Source organism: Anoplophora glabripennis, unplaced genomic scaffold (genome assembly GCF_000390285.2).
Source record: "Anoplophora glabripennis isolate ALB-LARVAE unplaced genomic scaffold, Agla_2.0 scaffold4, whole genome shotgun sequence".
NCBI lineage: Eukaryota > Metazoa > Arthropoda > Insecta > Coleoptera > Cerambycidae > Anoplophora > Anoplophora glabripennis.
Window position 1 is genome coordinate 3,673,237 of NW_019416568.1, and position 23,338 is coordinate 3,696,574.

The 23,338-nt window shown below is 32.7% G+C and overlaps 2 protein-coding genes across 2 annotated transcripts in view; one reads left to right on the forward strand and one right to left on the reverse strand.

Moving 5' to 3' along the window:
• The window catches only part of LOC108917341 (adenylate cyclase type 10-like), an 18,510-nt gene extending 11,524 nt beyond the window's left edge, over nucleotides 1–6,986 (forward strand). Inside the window, exons 20-28 of the mRNA XM_018723890.1 lie at nucleotides 596–708; nucleotides 1,424–1,565; nucleotides 3,356–3,537; nucleotides 3,705–3,961; nucleotides 4,584–4,786; nucleotides 5,034–5,199; nucleotides 5,457–5,711; nucleotides 6,522–6,663; nucleotides 6,729–6,986. Of these exons, the coding sequence (XP_018579406.1) occupies nucleotides 596–708; nucleotides 1,424–1,565; nucleotides 3,356–3,537; nucleotides 3,705–3,961; nucleotides 4,584–4,786; nucleotides 5,034–5,199; nucleotides 5,457–5,711; nucleotides 6,522–6,663; nucleotides 6,729–6,869 (1,601 nt within the window). The 3' untranslated portion in view covers nucleotides 6,870–6,986. The remainder of the gene's footprint in view (nucleotides 1–595; nucleotides 709–1,423; nucleotides 1,566–3,355; nucleotides 3,538–3,704; nucleotides 3,962–4,583; nucleotides 4,787–5,033; nucleotides 5,200–5,456; nucleotides 5,712–6,521; nucleotides 6,664–6,728) is intronic.
• A 2,700-nt stretch (nucleotides 6,987–9,686) lies between these two features.
• Nucleotides 9,687–22,307, reverse strand: LOC108917447. Its single transcript, XM_018724042.1, has 6 exons — nucleotides 21,654–22,307; nucleotides 19,464–20,197; nucleotides 19,219–19,331; nucleotides 14,915–15,074; nucleotides 13,270–13,994; nucleotides 9,687–11,354 (listed from the first exon to the last, which is right to left on the reverse strand). The coding sequence occupies exons 1-6, from the start codon at nucleotides 22,009–22,011 to the stop codon at nucleotides 10,013–10,015; spliced, it is 3,432 nt and encodes a 1,143-aa protein (XP_018579558.1). The 5' UTR covers nucleotides 22,012–22,307; the 3' UTR covers nucleotides 9,687–10,012.
• Between the last annotated feature and the right edge of the window lie 1,031 nt (nucleotides 22,308–23,338).

The window sequence follows — 23,338 nt, forward strand, 5'->3', positions numbered from 1 at the left end:
TAGATGGAGTGGAAATGGCAAGCAAATGTTTTGGAAATTAGGTACGTATTTGATCTATAGAAATATTTAATACCACCCTGTAATTTTTTTTATTAGCCCAATAAGTACTAAAAATGTGCTGTATATAGCCCAGCTAATGTCCTGAGGACATCAACAGTAAAGCCTACGTTGTCCTCATTTGATCCACTGATAACCTGATAATAGCCCGGCTGATGTCTTGAGGACATACACAGTAAATCCTAGGACGTCCTCATTTGATCACTGATAACCTGATAATCTCCTGCAGATAGTCAGGCGGATGTCCTCAGGACGTTACGAGCAAATCCCGGGACGTTCCATTTGGATATCCCTGGTACATCCTGAGGTGATGGTGTACCTATCCGAGGATATCCTATACATCCTGAGAAGTTATCCTCAGTACATCCTACGAATGTCATTGTGCTGTGTGGGAAATGTTCAGATACTTACTTTTTTTAACATGATAATAATGTCGGTTGTGGATAAATAAAAAGTGAGATCACCCCTTATAAATCTGATTTTTATTGCAAACGATTACTAGTTGCTACATATTTATCTCTGCAATGAATTATTTTAGGTCTTGTTGAAAAAATCATGGCAGCGACCATAGAATACTCATATGTGTGTATAATAAACAATAATGCACCCCAAGCCATTAGACTTCTAGAAGAAGCTTTGAAACTGTTAGACGTAAGAAATAGTATTAATAACACACTTTTGTAAGTAACAATATACTGGGTTTATAGTAGATATTTACGCTGTGACAGCATGAATAAAATAAGTTTTGTAGTTGACACTGAGAAATATGTATGTTTTTAGTTTTGACTACAATTTCTGCAATTTTCATTTATTAAATTAAAAAATATATATCAAACTACCTGTCACCTTGCATAAAGAGAAATCATTATTGTAAAAACAAATAAATCACGCCCCTGTCGGAAATTTTCAAGGCACACCCCTGCCGCGGTAAATTGTTACAGTAGTACTGATAACAGAACTTTATTGGCCTATTCTTTTCTTAGACTTCTATCTCGACAAATATCGTACGTACTATACCTACGTCGATTTAGTTGGTAATCCATGGCCTGCTACAATTTTTTTTGGACGCGATTATTTGGAAAATCACTAACATTTTACATGGTCTAAAATTATCACAATTTTATTCCCAATTAATAAACACATTTTCTGAAGATCCTTGGCTTTATTTCAAAGGAACACAGTTATACCATGGTCTAAATCGTTTTATTTTAACCCCAAGAAGCTAACTTTCAGTCACGTAGTTTCGTTTCAGAATATCCTACATAATTTAAAAAATAAATTAACTACATACATATTTATTGACAACAATGTTTGATCGAATTGCACATCAAACAAAGAAAGGAGTTAACAATTTTTTGTATTCTAGGGACCAATGAAAGAACAAATTGAACTAGAATGGATGGTTTCTCTCAAAAGAGGAAAGCTTTTCTCCCTCATGGGTCGGGCTAGAATGAGTTTAGAAGACGATGAAGCATACGATTATCTCATGGAAGCGTTACATTGTTATGGTATAACTCACTTAAATCTGAAAGAAAAAAAATTAGTTTGAAATGGTACTTCATAAACTTCAATGTTGTCACTTCAAAACTGAAGTACAATACAATTGTTCAGATTTAATCTGGAGCACCAAAATCAAACTTTAGTGTGTTATATGACTTCATTGATTATTTTTTGTTGTTAAAGGATGTTAAAAAATAGGTAAACAGTTTTTAAAGCAAACAAGAAGGAAAAGTTTAAAGTTTTCGAAAAAAAGTATTTTTTTATATATATCCCCTTCGCACGTGACTTTGATTTTACACCTCTGTATATACAGATTGTCCTTATGTATCTACAGAACCAAGAAGAAGAATTTCCGAAAACATTGCTTAATTCACCAACCTTTGAAACTTTCTTACCTCAGGTTTTATTATTATTTTTACAAAATTTTGTATACTTGAGATACGGAGATTTTAAAGAATGCCAAATTGAACTCCGCTATCGGATTTTTCTTAAAAGGAAGCCTCTAATATGATTTATGAAAAATCGTCTCTCAAAAAAAATAATATTGTTTTATTTGACACCACCACTATATGGCACTTGGTTCGGAAGATGCATTAAGACACCCCGTATATGTAAAAAATTATGTACTAAAATTTGACAAGGGTGCTCTGGGTCAAATATTATTTTGTTACATGTTCATGCAACTAGATGATATACAGGGTGTTAGAAGTTTGACTGCCTTAATTTTAACAGACGATAGAATACATTAAAATAAACAAAAAAACTCTTATATGACGTAGATCCTAAACTCAACCATTTCCGAGAAAAAAAATATCAAAATCTCCAACTTGATGTACAAAAGTTCGATTAATTAAGGAGTATTGACATAACTGTGTGCATACAATACCATAAAATACAATGTTTATCACTTTTTTGAACTTCTTTATGCTTAACTCTAAAGAATAATTATGGTTGTAATAAATTTAAAATGCGATAAAATTCGTATCGAGCAGTGTGACAACGGCGCGGCGGTTAACACGAGGTACTAAGGTGTCCAACAATACGCAATTCAGGTGGTATCTAGAATTCGACAGTCGAAGACTTGCGAGACGAATTTTTGCCGCTGCCCATCAAATAACGATAAATCCGGGTATTTGCATCGAGTGCCCGAAAATTGGATTTGAAGGTGCGTGCATCGAAAATGGCGGTGGCCATTTTGGCAAAATATGTTGTAGTTTGTTTTGTACTTGTGCATTTAAAAAATTACTGAATTTTGCTTTTTGGTAAGTCGGTACCTAAATTATTTTTAATACGTATGATTATTTGGACGACGTGAATGTTTGGGCACTTTAATTGCATATTTTTCAAATTCATAATTTGAATAAACGTTCCTGTTTTAAGAGATTCGTAATTACTAAAATTCGAGCTAAAATTTAAGTACAACACCATCTTCATACTACAAAATCGAACCCGGGCAGAAATTTGCACACGATTTAAGTACTGACGCCTTAAACCGTGCGGCTATCGACCGATTATTCACAATAATGGTTTACATTTTTGTTATTCCGTAGGACAAGTCTGCCGCGTGCACACGTGGTGTGCATAAGCTTTGTAACATTAGGTTAAGCGCTGTTGTCACGTTGTGATGAAACTCCCCAATATTAACACTCGCTGTATTTTGAAAACTGTTAATCTTACGCCCCTGTAATATACAACTTTTTTGTTCATTTATTATTACTCTATCTCATGCTGAAGTAATGGCAGTCTAACTTCTTACATCATGAATTAATTAATTTTTTAACGACCGCTGTTTCTTTAGGAATAAGTTTTCCCAAGACACACCTAGGAAAATACATATTAAAAAGCCGTCTCAAATTGAGACAGAAGATCAAACTCTACATATTTTCAAATGTTGTTGCTAGAAGAAGATTCGACGAAGATCTAGCAGAATATTGCAACAACGTTTCCGAATGCCTACACATGCTCTGCACTTATTTCTTAGTAAGAATAAATTATGTTTACTTCAAGATTTGCCCAAGATATAGATTTTTTGTTGTATGAATTACTGTACAGGGTGTCTGCAAAACTTATATGACTCGAAAAAGTTCATATTGAAACGACCATTGCATACACTGCATTTTGAACCTATTGCCGCTTTTCTTTTGCAGGGTAAAGACAAATGGGATGAAGCCGAACTGGCTGCCATTTGGAGCTTAAACAAAGCCATACAAACTGAGTCTGATTTTGAAGTAATATGTTTGGCATATGCATCTATGATTCGCCTCGTTACCATAACAAAGCAACATAATTTCTCGGTTGCTCTGGAGGTATTCGCACTAAGGACATGCCATAGGAAGCGAACTATAGTCGAGTTAGAGGAGCTTAAAGCGGTTTCTGAGTTATATCTGGAAATCGGCTACAGTAGGTATGATTCCTAACTCAATAGTACTTACAGGCTTCAAAGCAGTTGACATTGTCAATGTTGAACAGATTCTGATCATTTCGAGAGACATATAGCAATATATCTTCTATTTCTTCTGAAGAAGAAAGCGTCGAAAAGTCAAGACAACATGGCAACCAGACATTATTTAGTAAACATTTGCGATTAATTTGAGATTAATTATTATTAACATTAAGCTTGAAAATGGTTACCTACTCATGCAAAAGTTGTATAAAACTTCATTTTTTCCTCTATTGGATCTTGTTTTTGCTACCTCAATAGAAAATGGTATTGTCCTGCTTTATTCAGGGGCAGAAAATGCTTCTTTCCCTCTCTAAGGAGGGAATTTTTTTCTCGTATTAAAGGCAAGTTGATACTTTCCTTCTTCAAAGGCAATACAATAGTAAACTGATGTTTAATTAGTTTGTTGGTTGACCAATTTCCTGTCTGGTTGCCATGTTGTTGGTTTAGAATTCTTGACATTTCGAAAGACATATCCCTCTCTTCTTCAGAAGAATTTCTGAAACTGTATGATAGAATAAACACGTTTTGCACTCATTTAAAAAATTAAAACAAAATCTAATTGTTTCATGCATTGTAAGTGAAGATTCTGCAGAGGAGACATGGAGAAATCCATGTTGATGAGTTTTCCCATATGGAGAATCTCAATCGCAGCTAAAAACACTCAATTGCTTTTCCAATGCTTCAACATGATAGCTTACCAAACACTATTAAAGAAGCAGATTGCAGAATTTGGAAACATGCTCAACGAAATGTCGTACATACTCGATCAGGCCCTTGATAATTCAGGTAAAAATAATGAATTTCGAAAAACACCTCAAATATGTAAGTAAAAACTGCATGAGCGTCCAATTTTTTTTCAACAGCTATATTCAAATTTTTACGATTCATTCATAACATTGTAAAAATTTTATATATATATATAAACAAAGTATGCAGAAGAAATAGTAGTACATTACTGTTTCGTCCTGTATATTTTCTTTCATTGAGGTTAGTTACTGACTCTGCATCATGTGATGTTAATTATATTTCTTAGAAAAAATGTGGTATTTTGCCCTTTGCTTGGTAATACATTTGGAGACCGGATACATAGCTCAACCCATGGAAAAATGCAAGCAATTTATTCAAAACGAATCTCTAGAACAACACGATGTCAGAGATTGTTCAGGCAAAATGAGACTAACAATTTGCAAGTGGCTCTGGTAAATAAAAAAATTTTTGATTTGTTGGCAGCTGTTGAATTTTCGTTTATTATTATTTTTACTTATTTTATTTATGCCTTAAAATTGTCGTACAGCAATCTGTATAACTAGCTAAATAAGATTAGAAATTCACTGAATTTGTAAACAATTTGGTATGTCTCCTGACACAAAAGTTTATACAGCACAGTATCTACTTTTATATTATAATGCGAAAAATTAAAATTAATCGTTTTTAATTTGAAACAAATATCCCCCAGGGAAGTAAGAAATGAGAATTGGGAATGGGCTTATATGTGGGAAGATTTAATTTTTAAGTTCACCATTAAAGGCAAGGGTGAAAATATCAACAACCTAATCACTGCATTGCACCTTCTGGAGGGCCTAATTATCTATATGGTTAACAAGATGGATACGAAGAACATCCGAGCTTCCGAGAAGGCTGATAAATTCTTTTGTTCATTATTACAAAAAATGCAAAAGGCCGCAGTTATTGCCCCTGTACTACAACCCAGGTAAAAGAAGGGATAGACATTTACATTGGCAATACAATTTTCATTAATTTTGAAACCGCTTCTGTTGATGTTGATTTAAACTAACTGAGGATGATAACGCAAATTAATTTGAATCTGCCGTTGAAATTACATTCTTGATAAAAAGCTAATATACAGGGTGTTACAAATAAAATAGAACAAGTCGTTAAACACAGATTCTTTGTGTACAATTATGATCTGAGAAGAAGAGGAACATTTTAACATTTGTTACAATTTAATTTTAGCTGCATTTTTAAAAAAACAATGGAGCTATTAATAAAAATATTTTATATTTTAATGTTGGCATCCTAATATCTTGAAAAAGTGCCTGAATGAAAATTAGCAGACGATGTACTATCCTCGTTCAAAAAATATATGGTTAACGGTTGCGTCAACATTTTTTGTAACACCCTGTACGTAACGTGGTATAGTACACAGGATCGGCCTGTTTAATATTCTTTTATATATTAAGTTGAATTTTTAGGGGGTCTTTACATAAATTTTACTTTTTAAATGATCCCGTAAAAAAATCATCTTTAAGAATTACTTATTTCATTACCACTAACATCTAAAACTGGAGTTATATTTTGGATAAGCAGGCTTTATCTAAAGGGAAAGAATATAACCCATTGACTACCAACTTTACTGAAAGCCAAAGCTTGACACAGTCGATTGTGGGCCGTAAATATCTAGCATGGTAACCGGATTTACCTCCACTGGGGTACTTTTTGATAGATCATTTAAAAAGTTACCAAAATGAATTAACGTCACACAGTTACTTGTATTTTTTAGGTTATTGCACTTGCAAGCTTATTATATTATGGCGAAATACAACGACTATAAAGGGGCTATGAAATATCTCAAAAAATCACATAAAGTAGCTGAAAAACATCACAATGAACTGGAAATGGGATGGATCCGGCATAGTGAAATGGTAACGATTTTCATTTATATATGTACAAGGTGATTCATTATATTTTGACTTCATTTTTATTTTAGGCATGGAGCAATACTCTTTCTACTGAAGAAATGTTTGTTTGGCAAAATCATTCTGATGAGGAAAACAGCATCCACTTTACCGATGCAGAATCATCTGATAAAGTTTTGCAATATTCTCTACCCTTGCCCTTGTACTTATAAATGTATTGGTCCTAATTGTCTCTGGGATACTTCACCAATTTCCATGTAATTGACGTGTAAAAAGGCTCTCCCCCAAAGGAAAGTCAATATACAATAAAATATATATTTTCAAAGAAAAGATCTTGAAAAATCACTTTACTTTTTTTCCATCCCTGGCCGGGGGTTGAAACCCTTCATAAATGATTACAAGCCACGTGACCAATAATTTTGTTTGGAACAGTAATTTTCTTTCCCTATTATTAAAACAATAAGGTCAAGATTATATTCAAACAACATTTTGTTTCACTGGCTGTGATTGGTATAATTTTTCACAAGATTCTATTCAACCAATCAGCGATCGTATTATCTCGAGCGTAGACGCATCAGTTTGTCATTGTTCATTGCAAACGAATTATTAATATTGGTGACGCCAGGATATAGGAATTTTTCCTCACAAATGCCTGCATTATTGGTTGCCTGAGCTCTACGGACACATCGCTTATAAACATTTATGAAGGTTCCTGTACCTCAAACTAACTTGCACCAAAAATTCACGCAAGGTGACCAAGATTGCGACTTAAAGGCCCATTTAATTGGATGAAGCTTATAAAGTCAATGCCAATACTAGGTGAGACCACTGTATAATTTTTAGTCTATTTTTTTTATTAATTTAAAAGATTCTTTGAACCTTCTAGAATAAAGGAAGTTTTGTCTACAATTTTTTTTTCTTTGAAATTCCAAACTCTTCCCAAGTGTGTAGGATTGCTCCAAAACAACTAGTGTCTTACCATTTGATTTCTAACTTCTATAATTTATAAATACTATTAACAAATGTCGTTTTGTGTTCAATTACAAGCATTTTGAAAAGAAAGTACATTAGTATAGCACATGTCTCAAAACCTTAAAAGTTTCTTGTCCAAATACGATTTTTTCAAATGGCACACAACGTAATTCCAACAATTTTCATTCTATTCCAGAGAAGTACATATAGGGGTTTTTGATAAGATGATTTAACATTATTTATTGACAAATGATTGCCTCTTTTTTATCAAAAATTGTACTTTTTACCAGAAGTAGGAGGCAGATTTGATTGTGATGGCGCCATAGGCCCGCTATGGAATGCCGCCAAAATTATAGTCAAAGAATGGTTTTTCTAAAACAATAAAATTCTTTCTCACAGTCGACGGAAAGTAATTAAGATAGAGGGTATCGGGGACATATTTTTCTAAATAAAATAACGCCACTGCTTTACGGTAACGATCATAATATTTTCGGATTCGTCTCTCAATTTTCTATAAATTATTACCCTCTTGTTTTTCGAAAAAAGCCTGATTATTGAGAAAAAAACTAACTGAAAACACCGGATCTCAACCCACTGGATACTTTTTTGTGGGGTGATGTTAAACGGCAGGATATACAGTGAACAAATTAATATACTTGAGCAGTTAGAAGAAAGAACAAATTACGTTTTCATTACTAAAAATATGTTGCGCCTGTGTTCGTGGAAATGGAGACATTTTTGAGCATTTACTCAAATAAAATTATTAAGTAAGTGTTTTCAGTTCGTTTTTTAAGTTTTGCTCGAAAATCAGGCTTTTTTGAGTAACATAAAAGAGTAGTTAATTTATAGAAACAGAGAGACGAATCTGAAAATATGATTGTTGCTGTAAAGCAGTGGCCTACTTTTTTATTTCGAAAAAAATGCCATGGATAACTGTATCTCCACCACTGGAGCATATAAATTTTAGAAAAAGGCCGCAGGTTTTGAACTATGTTTATATAAATACTTGTGCCCAATTTCCAATTATTTTACTTACTAGTTTTTAAATTAGTTTGACACCCTTATCTTTTTAACAAAACGTCCTAGATACAAATTTTATGTGAAAGACTACCCTTAAAATTCATCAAATACTAGTTTTTTTTTTATAACTCTTAAAAGAAAAAAGTTAAAGGGGGGGTCAAAATATGGTGAATCACCCTGTACCTACTGTTTCACATTTTTCGAATGGTTTTTTCACAATTTGACCTTGAATATGACATGATGGAGGTTAGCTGACCTTGGATTTGTAATCAGCGCCCCTAAATACCCTTGTTTACCATAATCAAGTATGGTGATACAGCTTGTGCGAAATAACATATCTTTCGTATATCCAAACTCTCGGCGACTGCCAGACCTTCTAGGAGGCTTTTTTGGGCGTTGTGTCCGTGAGAACTTATCAGGTCAAATACTATCGAAAAAAATTGGTTGCAACCAATTCGAGAAGGAACCAAAATCCTATATCCTGGGTGCGTGGTGTCGGTATTTTTCTTTGTCCGATTGGTACTTGTTTTCACTTTCATGGCAATCTTTGACCTGCTTATTATAATTTTTGGCTGTCTAATTTTTCAGTTTTGCACCACATAAAAAAACACTCAATAGACAACTGTTGTTCAAATTTGGTATATGGGTACTTTAATGGGTGTTGAATAGCCCGGTAACATCTTTTTGATAAAAAAAATGCCAGATACCACTTTCTGGAAAACGCCCCTTTTAAAAAATTGTAGTAGACCAGGCATTTTTTTAATTTTATTTATTTGTAAAAAAATTGGCTTGTGGAAAGTCCACAGCCTCCTCACATTTCCAGAAGCATTGACCTGAAAAACGGGACACACTGTATATATTTTTTTACACTCAAAGATATGATTAATAATAATATTCTTGATTATTATCCTCTATCTTTTCCTTTTGCTAAAAAAAAAAAATTGCAATAAGACTTCATTTTAGCATTTTACAGTGGTGTTACCCCTGAAGTTTCTAGGTAGGTATAAACTGGTGCAGAAATAAAAGCAAAGCAAAAATTGGAAACTTTAAAAAATATTTATTGAAAAGTTTACAATAATTTACTTTGTCGAGACCGAAAATAAAAATTTTCAGTTATGAATAGTCCATCTATAATAACGGAAGTAATAAAAAAAAGCACGACCAAACTATATGGACAATATGTATTATTTACATTACCTTCCAAATGAAATAACCAAAGGTAATCACCTCTCATACAACGTAAAATGTACAAATCTAAACTATCAAAATAATTAAAAGGAAATACTCGTACTCTAAGCTAATTCTTACATTATTAGTACAGAATCTAACCTAGAACAAATTTGTAGACAAAACACTGCTATGGCTAATTCACCGAATCTGTTATGCTCTGCCGCCAGGTGGCGTGAAAGGGGATTTTTAATATCTTCACTCTCGTGGTGGGCAAACTCTGTAACAATAACTTCTGTAAATTTGGTAGCGGCAGTATCTCCACCTGGGGGGGATCGTGCGCCGGGGCGATTTCGTTTTCTCTATCGTTCAATAACGGTACCGGCTTCAAAACGGGAATGCTGTCTCCGTTCCCCACGGGCTTTTTTTCTTTCTTGTCTTTCTTATCGGGTTCCTCGCACTGGTCCACGAAAAGTTCCGTCACCCTCAGCAACTCCAATGTTACGCCCCACACGAAATGTGATAATGTCTTCTGCAGTCGCAGTACTCCGCCCAAGACCATGTGATTAGTAGTAGCGCTTTGAGAGATATACGTCGGTATGATGAGCAACTTCTTAATATTCTGGCAGGCCCCCAGAGCCTTATCGAACCCTGCCTTTATGTCAAAGTTAACCAATTCCAGCTGCTCCAGATGATTCATGTCTTTCACTGCATCCAGTATCTCGAATGTGTGGCAATTCCCCTGTCCCTTTTCCAACCTGAGTTTTTCCAGCTTCTCGAGTTTGACGAGTATATCGCTCCCAAAGTTTCTTGGAAAATCTGTGCATTCACCCAAATCCAGCGACTCCAAATTGGTGAGGCCAGCGATGACGCTCAAGTTCATTGTATTCAAATCCCTGATGGAAGTTAGTGAAAGGTGCTTGATAAACTTCATGTCCTTTAAAGAATCGATGTTGGAAGTGAGCGTCAGCCCCCCCGTGGATTTCAGACGCAACTCTTTTATGTTTGTCAGAGCATTCAATGGCTCCAAGTCCATGCTTTCACACTTAATCGTCACGGCATTGATAACCTCCAACTGAGGATTGGACACAGCCAATTTTTCAACAACTGAAGCGGGACACCTGCACAACTCTATTCTCCTCAACGTGTCAACTTTTTCTATGGCTTTCGAGAATTGCGGCCATATTTCGTCGCCCCCCGTCGGGAGGAGCATTTTACGTAAGTCTAAGTGATAGGTACCGTGTTTCTTCAGCGTGTTCGCAAGCCCTTCGAAGCTGTGCACTTGGGAATTTTTCATACGAACTGTCCTCCATAACATAGGATGACTTGCTATATCCCGCCACATTGTACAAACACACCCGGCTCTTAACAAATCCTGCACCTTTAGGTACTGGAATACATATAGCAGAGTATTGTATCCGTACGATAGGTTCTGTAAGTAATTATCCATGAACTTGGACTCGTCCTTTTCTTCGGCATTTGTTATGCTGCCTAGTTTGCTTGTACGTTTCTTTGCCTTTATGGGTGATTCGGTTGCCCTGGAAAAGAAAGAAAAAAAATTTATTGTATCGTAATAGATAGGACTAAAGAACAAATACATTTAAATCACTATATATCGCATTTGTTAAGTACACTGCACCGGCCCTTTGAAAGTGGACAATTTATTTTTCTAATGTGATGTGGTCTACTTTTCTTATTATGACAAGTTATATGTCAGTGTCATTATTAATTTGCTTGGTAATTCAAGACGCCGCGTTCAACGGAACCAGAGAAAGTGAGAACTATAACTTTACTTCAGAATAATTTAATTGAGTCTTATGTGAAACCCATACAGCACAGCGGAAGATTCTCCATTAACATTTGGGCTTGGATAAGTTGCCAAGGTCCTGGTGTTTGTTGGAGGATAGAAGAGCGCCTCACTGGACTGATAATGGTAAAAGTTATGTTACCATCCGTGACCATGCTGTATCCACAGAATTTTACTTTCCAGCAGGATAATTGTGCAATTCACATCTCAAGAGTTGCATCAGAATGGTTCATTGATAACAACATCGATGTTTTACCTTGGCTCTCAAAGTCCCCTGTCCTCACTCCTATCGAGAACGCCTGGGGATATATGATGAAAAAAATTTACGACAGAAACTTCTGTCCAGCTAACATCGAAGAACTTTGGGAGGCAATTGAAAACGCATGGGATAATATCACTAAGAATTATTACAAGAACATTAATTTTGTCAATGCCATGTAGATTGCAGTGTTATAGACAAAAATGGTTCTTTGACAAAATACTAGCTTTACGAATCGCGTTTTTCTGACAACGAAAAGTGTTTAATTTTTAGATCTCGTTGACGGCGAATGAATGGCCGTTGGAATGTATAATATATTTCAGTATTGGAAAAATAAATAATTTCCTACCTAATTTGGACTTGTTTTGCTCACTAGAACTAGTATGATAGACACACATTAAATTTGACATAATGACAGCCGATTTGAACCTCACATTTTCAAGTCAGCTTCACAAAGGCCAATTATAGACAATTTGCTTATAAGAGTTTTCTACTTTCAAAGGACCGACACTGTACAGTTACCAAGCAGAAAAACGCATCCATAGTAGAATAAAATATCATCCCACGAAAATTATACTGTAACTTCGTTGTCTTCGACGATATCGAAAAAGCAAAAATCGCGTTATTTACTAATTTTTCATGAGGAACTTAATTTTTTTAATCAGAAAATCAATGAAGGTGCTTATTATTTTCCTGATTAAAAAATTGAGTTCCTCGTGAAAATTAATCAATAAAGCAATTTTTACTTTTTCGATTAGTAACAAATATACATTGAATATTGGATATATTTAAACATAAATAGATAATATTTAAATATAATTGTCAATAAATATTAACGAAAAAAATTACAGCTGCTAAGACAATTCTACACTTCTTTAAACTTTTAAAAATGTTTTTATCGAAATAATTCTTTTTCTTTTTTTGGCACTTTGGCATATTATAATATATTGAAAATCATAATTTATATCACTGGCTTATGAAACTGATTTACTAAGTCAGATTTTCTAAAATTTTTTACTAAGAATACCTACAATCATTTTGCTGCTAATGCTTTACAGAAAGTGTAGAAAATAATTGTCATTTTGATTTGCTACCAGCAATTTCTAATGGTCTTTACTATGGCAAGTTTTTTTATAATGTTGAGAAAACAGTCACTAGCGCAAGAATAAATATTTGTTTCGACAGTTTACCTGTAAAAAATGGAACAAGTTGACTTAAGTACCTAATATTTAAGACCTATACTATTAAATTATGGTTCAGTGAAACGTATTATCTATGTCAGTGTATTGGAATAGTTTACGCTCAGAGGGATTTTAAATGGGAGATGGTAAAGCCTGTAAATATGAAGTAATATTAGAAAATAGTAAAAGAAAAATGGAACACTCACTCTGGACTCTCATCCACAACTTTCCCATCTTCACCAGACTTTTGCTCCACTTCCATTGTAGTGGCAGGCTCACTGGGTGTGTTATCGACCTCCATAGCTTCAGGGGTTTGGGTATTTTCTGGTTTAGAGGGGGATTCGGGTTCGGGTTTAACATTGACGTCAGTCTCGGGTCCTAAACTAGCCGAATCGGTGGGAACTGTTGTTGTTTCCGCAGCTTCCGAAACATTATTACTATTTGGCCTACTTATGGCTGTAGCAGCCACTGAAGGAGATACTGACATAAAATTATGTTTGGGTATAACGAGAAACTTTCTCCCACCTAAGAATTCCACATATTGCGGCCTAGGAACCTCGGTGGGTTCCTCGCTGGTTCTCTGAATATTATCTACAATTTTGGAATTGTGCGGTAACCAAGTAGTGACTGAGCCAACGAGAGATTTGTTTTCCGTGGAAGACTGAACATTTAACGATGATTCAGTAGTAACTGGAGCAGATTGTAACAGCTGCGGTTTAGGAGTCAAACGAGGCAATTCCGGCAACTGATCGTTGCTTAGTAATGATTCTTGTGGATAGGGTGGATCGATAGGACGAGGAATTCGTTGAAGTTTAGGTAAAACATTGGATTGTGCCCCAGACGATTTCAAAGTGCTAATAGGTGTTAGAGGTGGTGGAGCTACAATTGTCGTAGACTGATTGGGTTTCTGGCCTTGTTCTAGGTGACAGTTCTGCAGAAGAATAAATACAATTACTCTCTGTCATCGGAAATGTTACTTATCTTAAATTAGGCACCCATAAAAAATATTCTCAGAAAGGAACGTTTATTAGCAATGAATTTCAATAAATAGTTTAATTTGAAGAGACATTTAATAAAATTGTGATATAATCCTTTCCCCGAGAACAATATGCCGAAACATGAACGTCTAATTTTAAAACAATTTTTTTTTAATAATTTTGCAATTCTGTAGTAATATCAAACTCCCGTTAATAAAATTTACTAAAACAAAATGCCCCGTGAATCCATAAAACTACATTTTTCCCTAGGTTTGTCACGCTGTCAAGTTGAATTGACAAGTGTACTGATTTTGTTTGGAATATACTGGGAATACTGTCAGTTTGAGAATTTCGAAAAGAAATATATACGATGTATAGTGTTTTTAAGAAAGCTGCCTTGAATTCAGGAGCTGACAGAATATCAAAAATTAAGATGATTCCTTACGGATTAAGTATGGGCCTATTGTTTCTTTGTTGTAAAATTCTGGTCCTATCTTTGTCGAAAAACAGTGTATTGCATTAAAATGTGGTGCAAATAAGTTATTGAGGATGCTGGACAGTTAAAATTTGATTCAAAAAAATCATTTTACACGTCCTATGCCTAGAAAACAAAACAATAGACCCGTACGTAGTCCATAAGAAAAAATTATCAATCTCTGACTATACGGCATCCTTTTTAAAAACACCCTCTATAAAAAACAAAATTGCATTACATAGAACAAAAAGACAGAAATACTGATGGACAGTCGAACAGCCTAGCCTTTTGACGACAGTTAAACATGCACAAAACCCGTACGTCACTCCTAATAAACATTCCTCGTTTATCGTTAACTTCATCAAGGTAAATAATATTTTATAACATTTCTTCTCGTACCTTGCAGACGTATGGTAATGTCAGGTGGGGCACTAGTCCCACACATTCGTGGTGGTATAGACAAAGGCATAGACGACATTGCAGCGTCGGAATAATACCATGCACCCCCTCACACCTTATAGAACACGGCTGACATGGCTTGTCTCCATCACTGTTAAAACTATAATATTTCTGGATTCAGATAATGGGAAAAGGGGGAGGTTACTAAAAGTGGGGTAGAGTATAAGGCGTAAAACTACTTCCAATACAGTAACACAAAATCTTAAGATTAAACAGAGCCTCTTGAAACACTATTTATAATGGTATTTGTTAATTCATTTTGTTTATATTAGATAAGTATTAGAAAAAAAATGTATATTAGATACTATTTAAAAAGCAGAAAGAATACGAGATACTGAATTAAAAAACTATTAAAATAATTTAATTGATCACAACACAGCAAAAAGCTTTCAATAAGAAACTATATATAAACCTCGGTTTTTGAATTAATGAGTTATTTCCTGGTTAAATACTGGATTTTACTAGTTACCAAAATTATGAGTTATGTTAACCTGCTTATTATGTAGGTGTTAACTAAACATTTCACCCTCTAATGTAACTTAAAAATAAACCTATGTATCTTATAAAACAGCTGCTGCTCTACCTATAATTTCCTGTATACCATATATTCCTCATTATTTTGATCTTATGAATAAATTGAAAAAATACTACATATTTTCAACTACCCTATGTCTAATCCATTTGAACTTAATATTTTAAAATTTAACAAATTATTCCTTCTAATCTGTTTTTTTTTTTTTCAGTATAATTTTGTTACGCGGAAAAATTTTTAATAAAATAGACACAACAGTAGCGAATTATCACATAAATAGGTATGACAACAAGTTGTGCCGAACTTTCATATAGTATCATTTAAAAATATCAAAATGCTATGCTCACATTCAATATTTTGCAATTATTTGACACAACTNAAAAATATCAAAATACTATGCTCACATTCTATATTTTGCAAATATTTGACACAATTTGTAGGCGACATATTTATGATACGATTCTGTGAATTTTTATTTTAATTGTGATATTTCACTGATTCATGATCTTGTGTATTCATCGCTAAGTTATACTTGTTTTCTTTTTACTGTAAACCTGCCAGAATTAATGTTTCTATATTTCATAATGGTGGAAAACAAATTACTTAAACTTTTTTCAGATATGGTTGTCAAAAATGAATGCTAGACCTACAGCATATGTAAACAACTGTTTAAAGTACAGGGCGTTAAAAATTTGACTGTCATAAATTTAACAGACAATAGAATACATTAAAATAAACAAAAAAGCCTGATATGACAAGGGTCCTAAACTCAACCATTTCCGAGAAAAAAGTTATCAAAGTCTCAACTCGATATATAAAAGTTCGATTAATTAACGAATATTGACATAATTGCGTGCATAGAATACCATAAAATACAATGTTTATCACTTTTTTGAACTTTATGCTTAATTCTAAAAAATAATTACCGTAATAAAATTCATATTGAGCAATATGACAACGGCGTGGCAGTTTATTAATACGAGGTACTAAGGTGTTCAGCAATCACCAATACGCATTTCAGTTGCTATCTGGATTCGACCATGTCGGAGTGTTTTTTTCCGTACCACTATTTCCTTTTCTTGAGGCGTTTTCCAGAGTGCGCAAAATTTGGATTCGAAGGTGTCGTGAGTGCATCGAAAATGGTGGTGGACAATTTGAGCATATGTTGTAGCTTCTTTTATACTTGTGCGTTTAAAAATGACTGAATTTTGCTTTTTGCTAAGTACCTAAATTATTTTTAATACATATGATTATTTGGACGACATGAATCTTTGGGTACTTTAATTACATATTTTTCAAATACGTAATTTGATTAAAAGTTAAGTTTCTGTTTTAAGAGATTCATAATTACTAAAATTCAAGCTAAAATTTAAGCACATCACTATCTTCGTGCTACAAAATCGATACATTTTATTTTATTTATTTAAAAACTGGAAAACAATTGTCTTGAAATTTACTAAATGTTTCGCAATAATACAGTGAAAATTGGTTATAACAACATCGCTTTGTACGACATATTGGATATAACGACGGAATTTAGAAGTCCCGATTTAATCCTATAGAAAACCATATTAAAAATATCGTTTACTACGACACCGTTTACAACAAAATTTCGGATTTAGCGACGCGTTTTTATATACATTTATCATAGAATCTGTCGGTTATAAGGACCAATAGTTATATATGGTCTTAAAACCAATGCACATACCGCTCTTCCGCCCACCCTGCCGACGTCTACGCTTTTGACACCAGTTAATACGTTTGGGGCAAATTACGACTTATCTACACATACAGTTATATTATATGAATTAATTACTGCTTTCTATGACAATGTCGAGAAGAAAAGTGTTTAATAAAGAAGAAAAATCACATATAATATAGAAATTAAACATAGAAACTAATGCAAGCAAGCAAAAGAATGTGGCGTGTCACACTACAATTTCAACAATTTGGAAGGATAGTCTCTATTCGTAAACAATTAATAGAAAATGAAGCGTGCGAGATTTTTTGAACACAAAACAATATATGTACATACTTAAAAACTTGTATTGTAAATTTCTCATTTTTTCTATAAAAATTTTAAATAAAATATATGTAATTGCTTATTACGTCTATCGATTATAACAACTGTAAACAAACGGTCCCTTGAAGGTCGTTATTACAGATTTCCACTGTAGTTGTTTACATTTTTTCCATAGAACAAGTCTGCTATGTGTACATGTGGTGTGCATCAGCAGGTTAAGCGCTATTGTCACGTGATAAAACTCCCAATATTAATACTCGCTGTATTTTGAAAACTGTGAATCTTACGCCCCTGTAATATACTACTTTTTTTTGTTATGATTACTCTATCTCATGCTGAAGTAATGGCAGTCAAACTTCTAACACCCTGTATAAACAAATAAAAGAAAGAGCTAATATTAACCACTAGATAATTTGTGAATACTTAACGACCATATGTGTACGTTTTACCATTTCTAAAATATTTACAACATACTTTATTTATAAAATTCAGAAATTCCAATTAAAAAATATGTACATACAAAGTATTTAAACTTAATTTTAAAATTTAATTAAAAGCTCTAATAAATTTGGAAATATCAAAATGGTACATTTTTGTTTAAGTAAACTAAACGGTTCCGATTTTAAACATAATGTAGTTGGGAATTCTACTATGAACGGATTGAAAGTGATTATAAAATTTAGCACTTAACAAAATTTTTGAAAATAAAAAATTTTAAGTATAAGTGCAGTTAAAATGTATGTACAGGGTGGTCACAAAAAAATTTACCATTTTTCCTCCCTCTTTCTTTGTAAATCTTAAAAAAACAACATTTAAACTTTTTTATAGCGCTTCTACTTTTGTCAATGCTGTTGCACTGACGGTCAAATTAATTTTTTTCAATTTTTGTGTACTAGTGTTTTTGTCACATAGTTGACATAAGGGGCATACATCGAAAACAGATTATCATGTCCAACTGAAGTGAACATTATTGTCGATTAACTCGGCAATGTTTTTTATCTGCTATCAATATACGTTTATCTATTTATATTTTATTACTATAACGGCAAATTCATAAATAGATCACCATATCAATTTTTCTAAAATTGAAAACACAGAAATAAGTAACCACAAAAAATATAAATGTTAGATGCAAAGCGGCAAAAATTAAAACAAATTGTTAATTTTTGTAACTATCTATAAGATAATTAATTTTATTTTGAATTTACTCCATATCTAACCCAACCAGTAATAAATACGTTAAAACGTGATCGACTATAGTTCGCACGCTCTAAGAAAACAAGGTAAAGAATCCTTGGAATATGGAGAAATTTTTGCTAGGACCACAATCGACAACCTTAAAAACAGCTAGGACACACCTATCAAATTCCTTTGTCTCATTTCTTGGAGCATACAGACCGTAAGCATTATCTTGAAATAAAAAATTTCCTTATACATAATGAACACGTTTAATTCTAACAAATCAATGATAAATTAGTGCCGAGTTGATCAAACAAAAAGTTATTTCAATGCAAGTATAAATGAGCGTTTAAAGAAAAAATTAATACAAAAATCTCAGGAAAACTTGTACATCCTATTAAAGGATTTGAAAGACATGAGAAATATTAAATGAAATCAATCACGAAGGCTATAAATAGTATTTCAAAGAACTGTAAGATGGAAAAAATATGTCTAGCAAATAATACTTACTTTGACCATTTTCCAGCTTTTCTACTAGGAGTGGTTTTAACAGGTGTAACATCTGTTTCCATTTCCTCTTCAGATTTTGTCGCCTTTTTGTCCTTTTTGTTTGGTAATTTAATCTGCAACAGTGTATGTCAATAAAATAGTTATGTCATAGAATCAGGGATTACTTAATTTTAACAGCTATTTAAAAATAATTTTTAAATTATAAAGTATCAAATTAGAATGAATAGATATAAACAAGATATTACCTTAAAATTACCTAGGGACTTTGCAGCAGCTTTGGTTTTTAAAATAGGACTGTCGGCAGTCTCATTTCCTCCTATTTTAGGAGATGATATCTTCGGACTGGAAATTTTTGGGCTAGAACTCGTTAATTTGGGACTTTTAGGAGATTTAATAGCTTTCGTTACTACTTTTTTTGCCAAAGTGACTGGACCAGCCTTATTTTTGGCATCCCTAATTATTTCTTTTTCGGGATTATCAATACCAAGAGATTCTTTAAAAAACGTGAAGTTATCCAGCGTCAGTTCCTTATTTTTTAAATTTTCTGCCACTTCTCTCATGGAACGTACTTTTTTTCCAGAAGGTGTATAGTAGTAAATGTCCCCATTACGTTTACTATTATTATCATTAGTGGCTCTCCATACCAGTTCGCGTTTCCAACCAAATTTAAAAGGTTTCAAATATTTGGGATCTGATAAGTCGGTAGAAATTTTTTGTTTTTTAAATGGGTGAGATGGACTTCCAGTGGACGTCCTTGATTTAAGTGATGAAACAGTAGATCCAAAACTTTCGTCTTTAATTGACACATCCAAAGATAAATCATTTTCTGCTTCAATTTTTTCGGAACCATTTTCAGTTGATTTTCTACGAACACTTGGTGAAAGTATAATGTCACTATAACGTTTATTTGGAATTCGGGCTCGTTTCCCTTTTCCAAGTGATTGCTTAGGGGGGAGATTGAGGTCATCGTTTGTTTCATCTAAAATACACAAAATATTCCTATTTACAATCATAACCCAACGACACATACACTTTTCAATAATGTAAATATTTTACTTACACCAACATTAACTTATATGAACAAAATTCTACTGGAAGTATCTGGAAATACGCTGATGAAATTGTAATACGAAAATGGTCATTCTGATTCTTATAATTGTAATTACCTAAGAAATTCAAGTATAGCAAGAAAATAGTGCATATTTCGCACTTTATATCATGTACTGTTTTACATTATATTAACCATATGCACACATTATTTTTACTGATTATTAGCCTGTAACTTGTAATCATGTACAACTGTTTTTTTATTGTTTTTGTAATAGTCCAATAATGCAACTGCTAGTAGCAAATATATGAATATGTACGGGGATGACTAGCCTGGGATTACAAAGCAGTTAACTGCATACGACTAAGGAGATTCTAGCGGTTAAACAAAGATGGAAATATCAGGCGTAGCATGGGTACAGAAATTCTGTAACACAATGTTTATTAGAAACATTTAACTTATTCTTTTCTTTCTCATTCATGCAGGCTTTGTAGTTGATCCGTGGCCAACCCGGTATATATAAATATTACAATTCCATCAGCGAACCATAATTTTTATAAAAAAAAAAATAGAAATGAGCAAAAAATCACTTTATGTGAATTGAAAATGTAGTTTTCAGAATTTTTTCTTACATTCGTTGACAATAATGATATGAACCTAAATATCGTCTATAAAAATACAAAGTGTGATTCTATTTTAATGTCAACTAAAAAAAGCACTGCTTATGAGTGACCATGATGTTTTGTTACAAATTCACATTCACAGGTTTTATTGAGTGAATGAAAAATTGCATATCGGTGATTACAAATTTATTACGTAGCTCAACTGTAGATAAAACACTTTTAAAATTATAGTCCTCTATGAAAAATTGAATAGAATAGAAAAAGGAAGATAAAAAGTTGTTTTTATTTCTTTCAATAAATTTTATACAACCATTTGTTTGATTTTTTTAATTATTTAACACTAATATAAAATTTCATATAATTATGTAAGCTACACCACAAACTCAGTTTTAATTCATTACATCGAAATAATAACAAATATAAACTAGTTTTATCTTATCAGTATTATCAGTAGGAATTTAAAATCTACATCGTAACAAAATAGAATTATGTTTTAATTATTTTAATGAAGTTCCTAAAAATAATAAAACTTGAAAAAGCAAAACTCATTAAGTATTTTTCGCTATAATAATTTGTTTGGTCTTTGAAATTATGTTCGTTTTGTGTACATTATGTCAAAATCAGTAAAATTTGCATGCATTTCTAAAGTAACTATATAAAAAATGAAACATTTTGACAAACAATAATTAGTATTACATTATTAAACCTACATTTAGCATTTCCAAACACATTTTCCTGATCACTAGGTAAATGAATTTACTTACCTTTTTTATTAATTTCTGGTTCTACCGGAACCTTAGGCTCCTCCTTTTCTTTAACGTTCTCTTCATTAGCATTTTCATCCTCCGATTTCATTTCACTAGCTTTACGTTTTTTTCCTTTCGTCTTCTCTCGATCAATTATTGCCTCGTCACTGTTCATCTTTTCATCTAGTTTTTCGTTTTCTTTAAGCTTCTCATCACTATCAGCTACAGATTCATCTTTCTTATTTTCAATTTCCTGGTCATTTTTATCGCCATTTAAATTTGGCGCCGTTACATCTACTTCATTCTCTGTTGGAGTAGCATCATTTTCTGATATCGAAGATTTAGGTTTCCCACGTGATTTTTTAATTGCATCCATATTTCACTAATAATTACTGTACTGTGCTCGGTCCTTAATTATAATATTCCGTCCATGGGCATTTGCTACTTTATGTCGGCTACTTCTAGGCAATGCGTCATTTGCTAACTCAAACACACTAACAACAGAAGCTTCATTTGAAAGACTACACTCGTAGAACGATCTCGTTATGCTTTGGTAGTGGTCACTAGCAGATTCTGTTTTTTCCTAAATAATAATAAATAACTTTAATTTGTCTGACAAATTATTAAAACTAGCAAACGCACTGTAGCGGTACAAAAGCTTGTCAAGCTGAGATGGCAGCACCGTCGAGTAAAAAATAGCGGGTATATATTTTTACATAAAGCGGGAAATTTAAAATAATTATCCAATAAATATTTATTTGACTGGTATACATAAAATAATCCCAATAAAGGAAATAGTATTGTTTTATGTAAGAAGAATCTAAATTAATTTCACTAGTTCTGTGTTGACTTCGGCTCATTAAAATAAGTACAGTATTAAATGCTATAATTAAAATTTATGTGGACATACTAACCCATTTTTTGGGAACGTATCGTCCATAACCGAATCTAAAATTGTGACATCATCAAAATTTAAATGTTCAAATTTCAATGGTACTTAATCTGCTTATAATGTGATTAATAAAAAGAAAATTTTATTTCTTGTGATGTTTTCTTTTCCACAACATAATATATTTTTAGATTTATTGAATTTCGATGTGCATTTGAAAATTACTTACCTAATTTATTCGATTTATTGCTTATGCTTATTTCGATTTTTTGTTTATTATATTATATTTATTATTTCCCAAAAGTTTACAGTCATGCTTAGTCAACTCATTTTGACTGTATTCATAAACAATATAAAACACTGAATGCTAATCCAGTGCTATATGTTTCGTTTAGTTCTTATAGAAACTGGCCTCTATTTCGTATGAAATTTTTCGAGCATATACTTATACTCGAAATATGGAATTAATATGTAAAATTACTTTTGATTCGATAATGCTTACTTATTTAGTGGTTGGAGACTATTTTAGGCTAATAATGTCAATACATTATTCGAACAATGTTTAAATTTCGATGTCTGGAGCGTACCTAGCTGGAATTTGCAACGAAACCAAATTAATAACTATTAGCGCCTATATAATCTATGCAGAGTAGACTAACTCTCTAACTTGCATTTGTGGTGTAAGTTTATTTATAAAGGTAACTTTTGTCATTAACAATATTTATTAATTAAACAAAGTTTATCTTTAACTAAACTTTATATTAACTATTATTGTATTAACTAAAAATTTTTATCTTATTTAGTTCCATGCCGC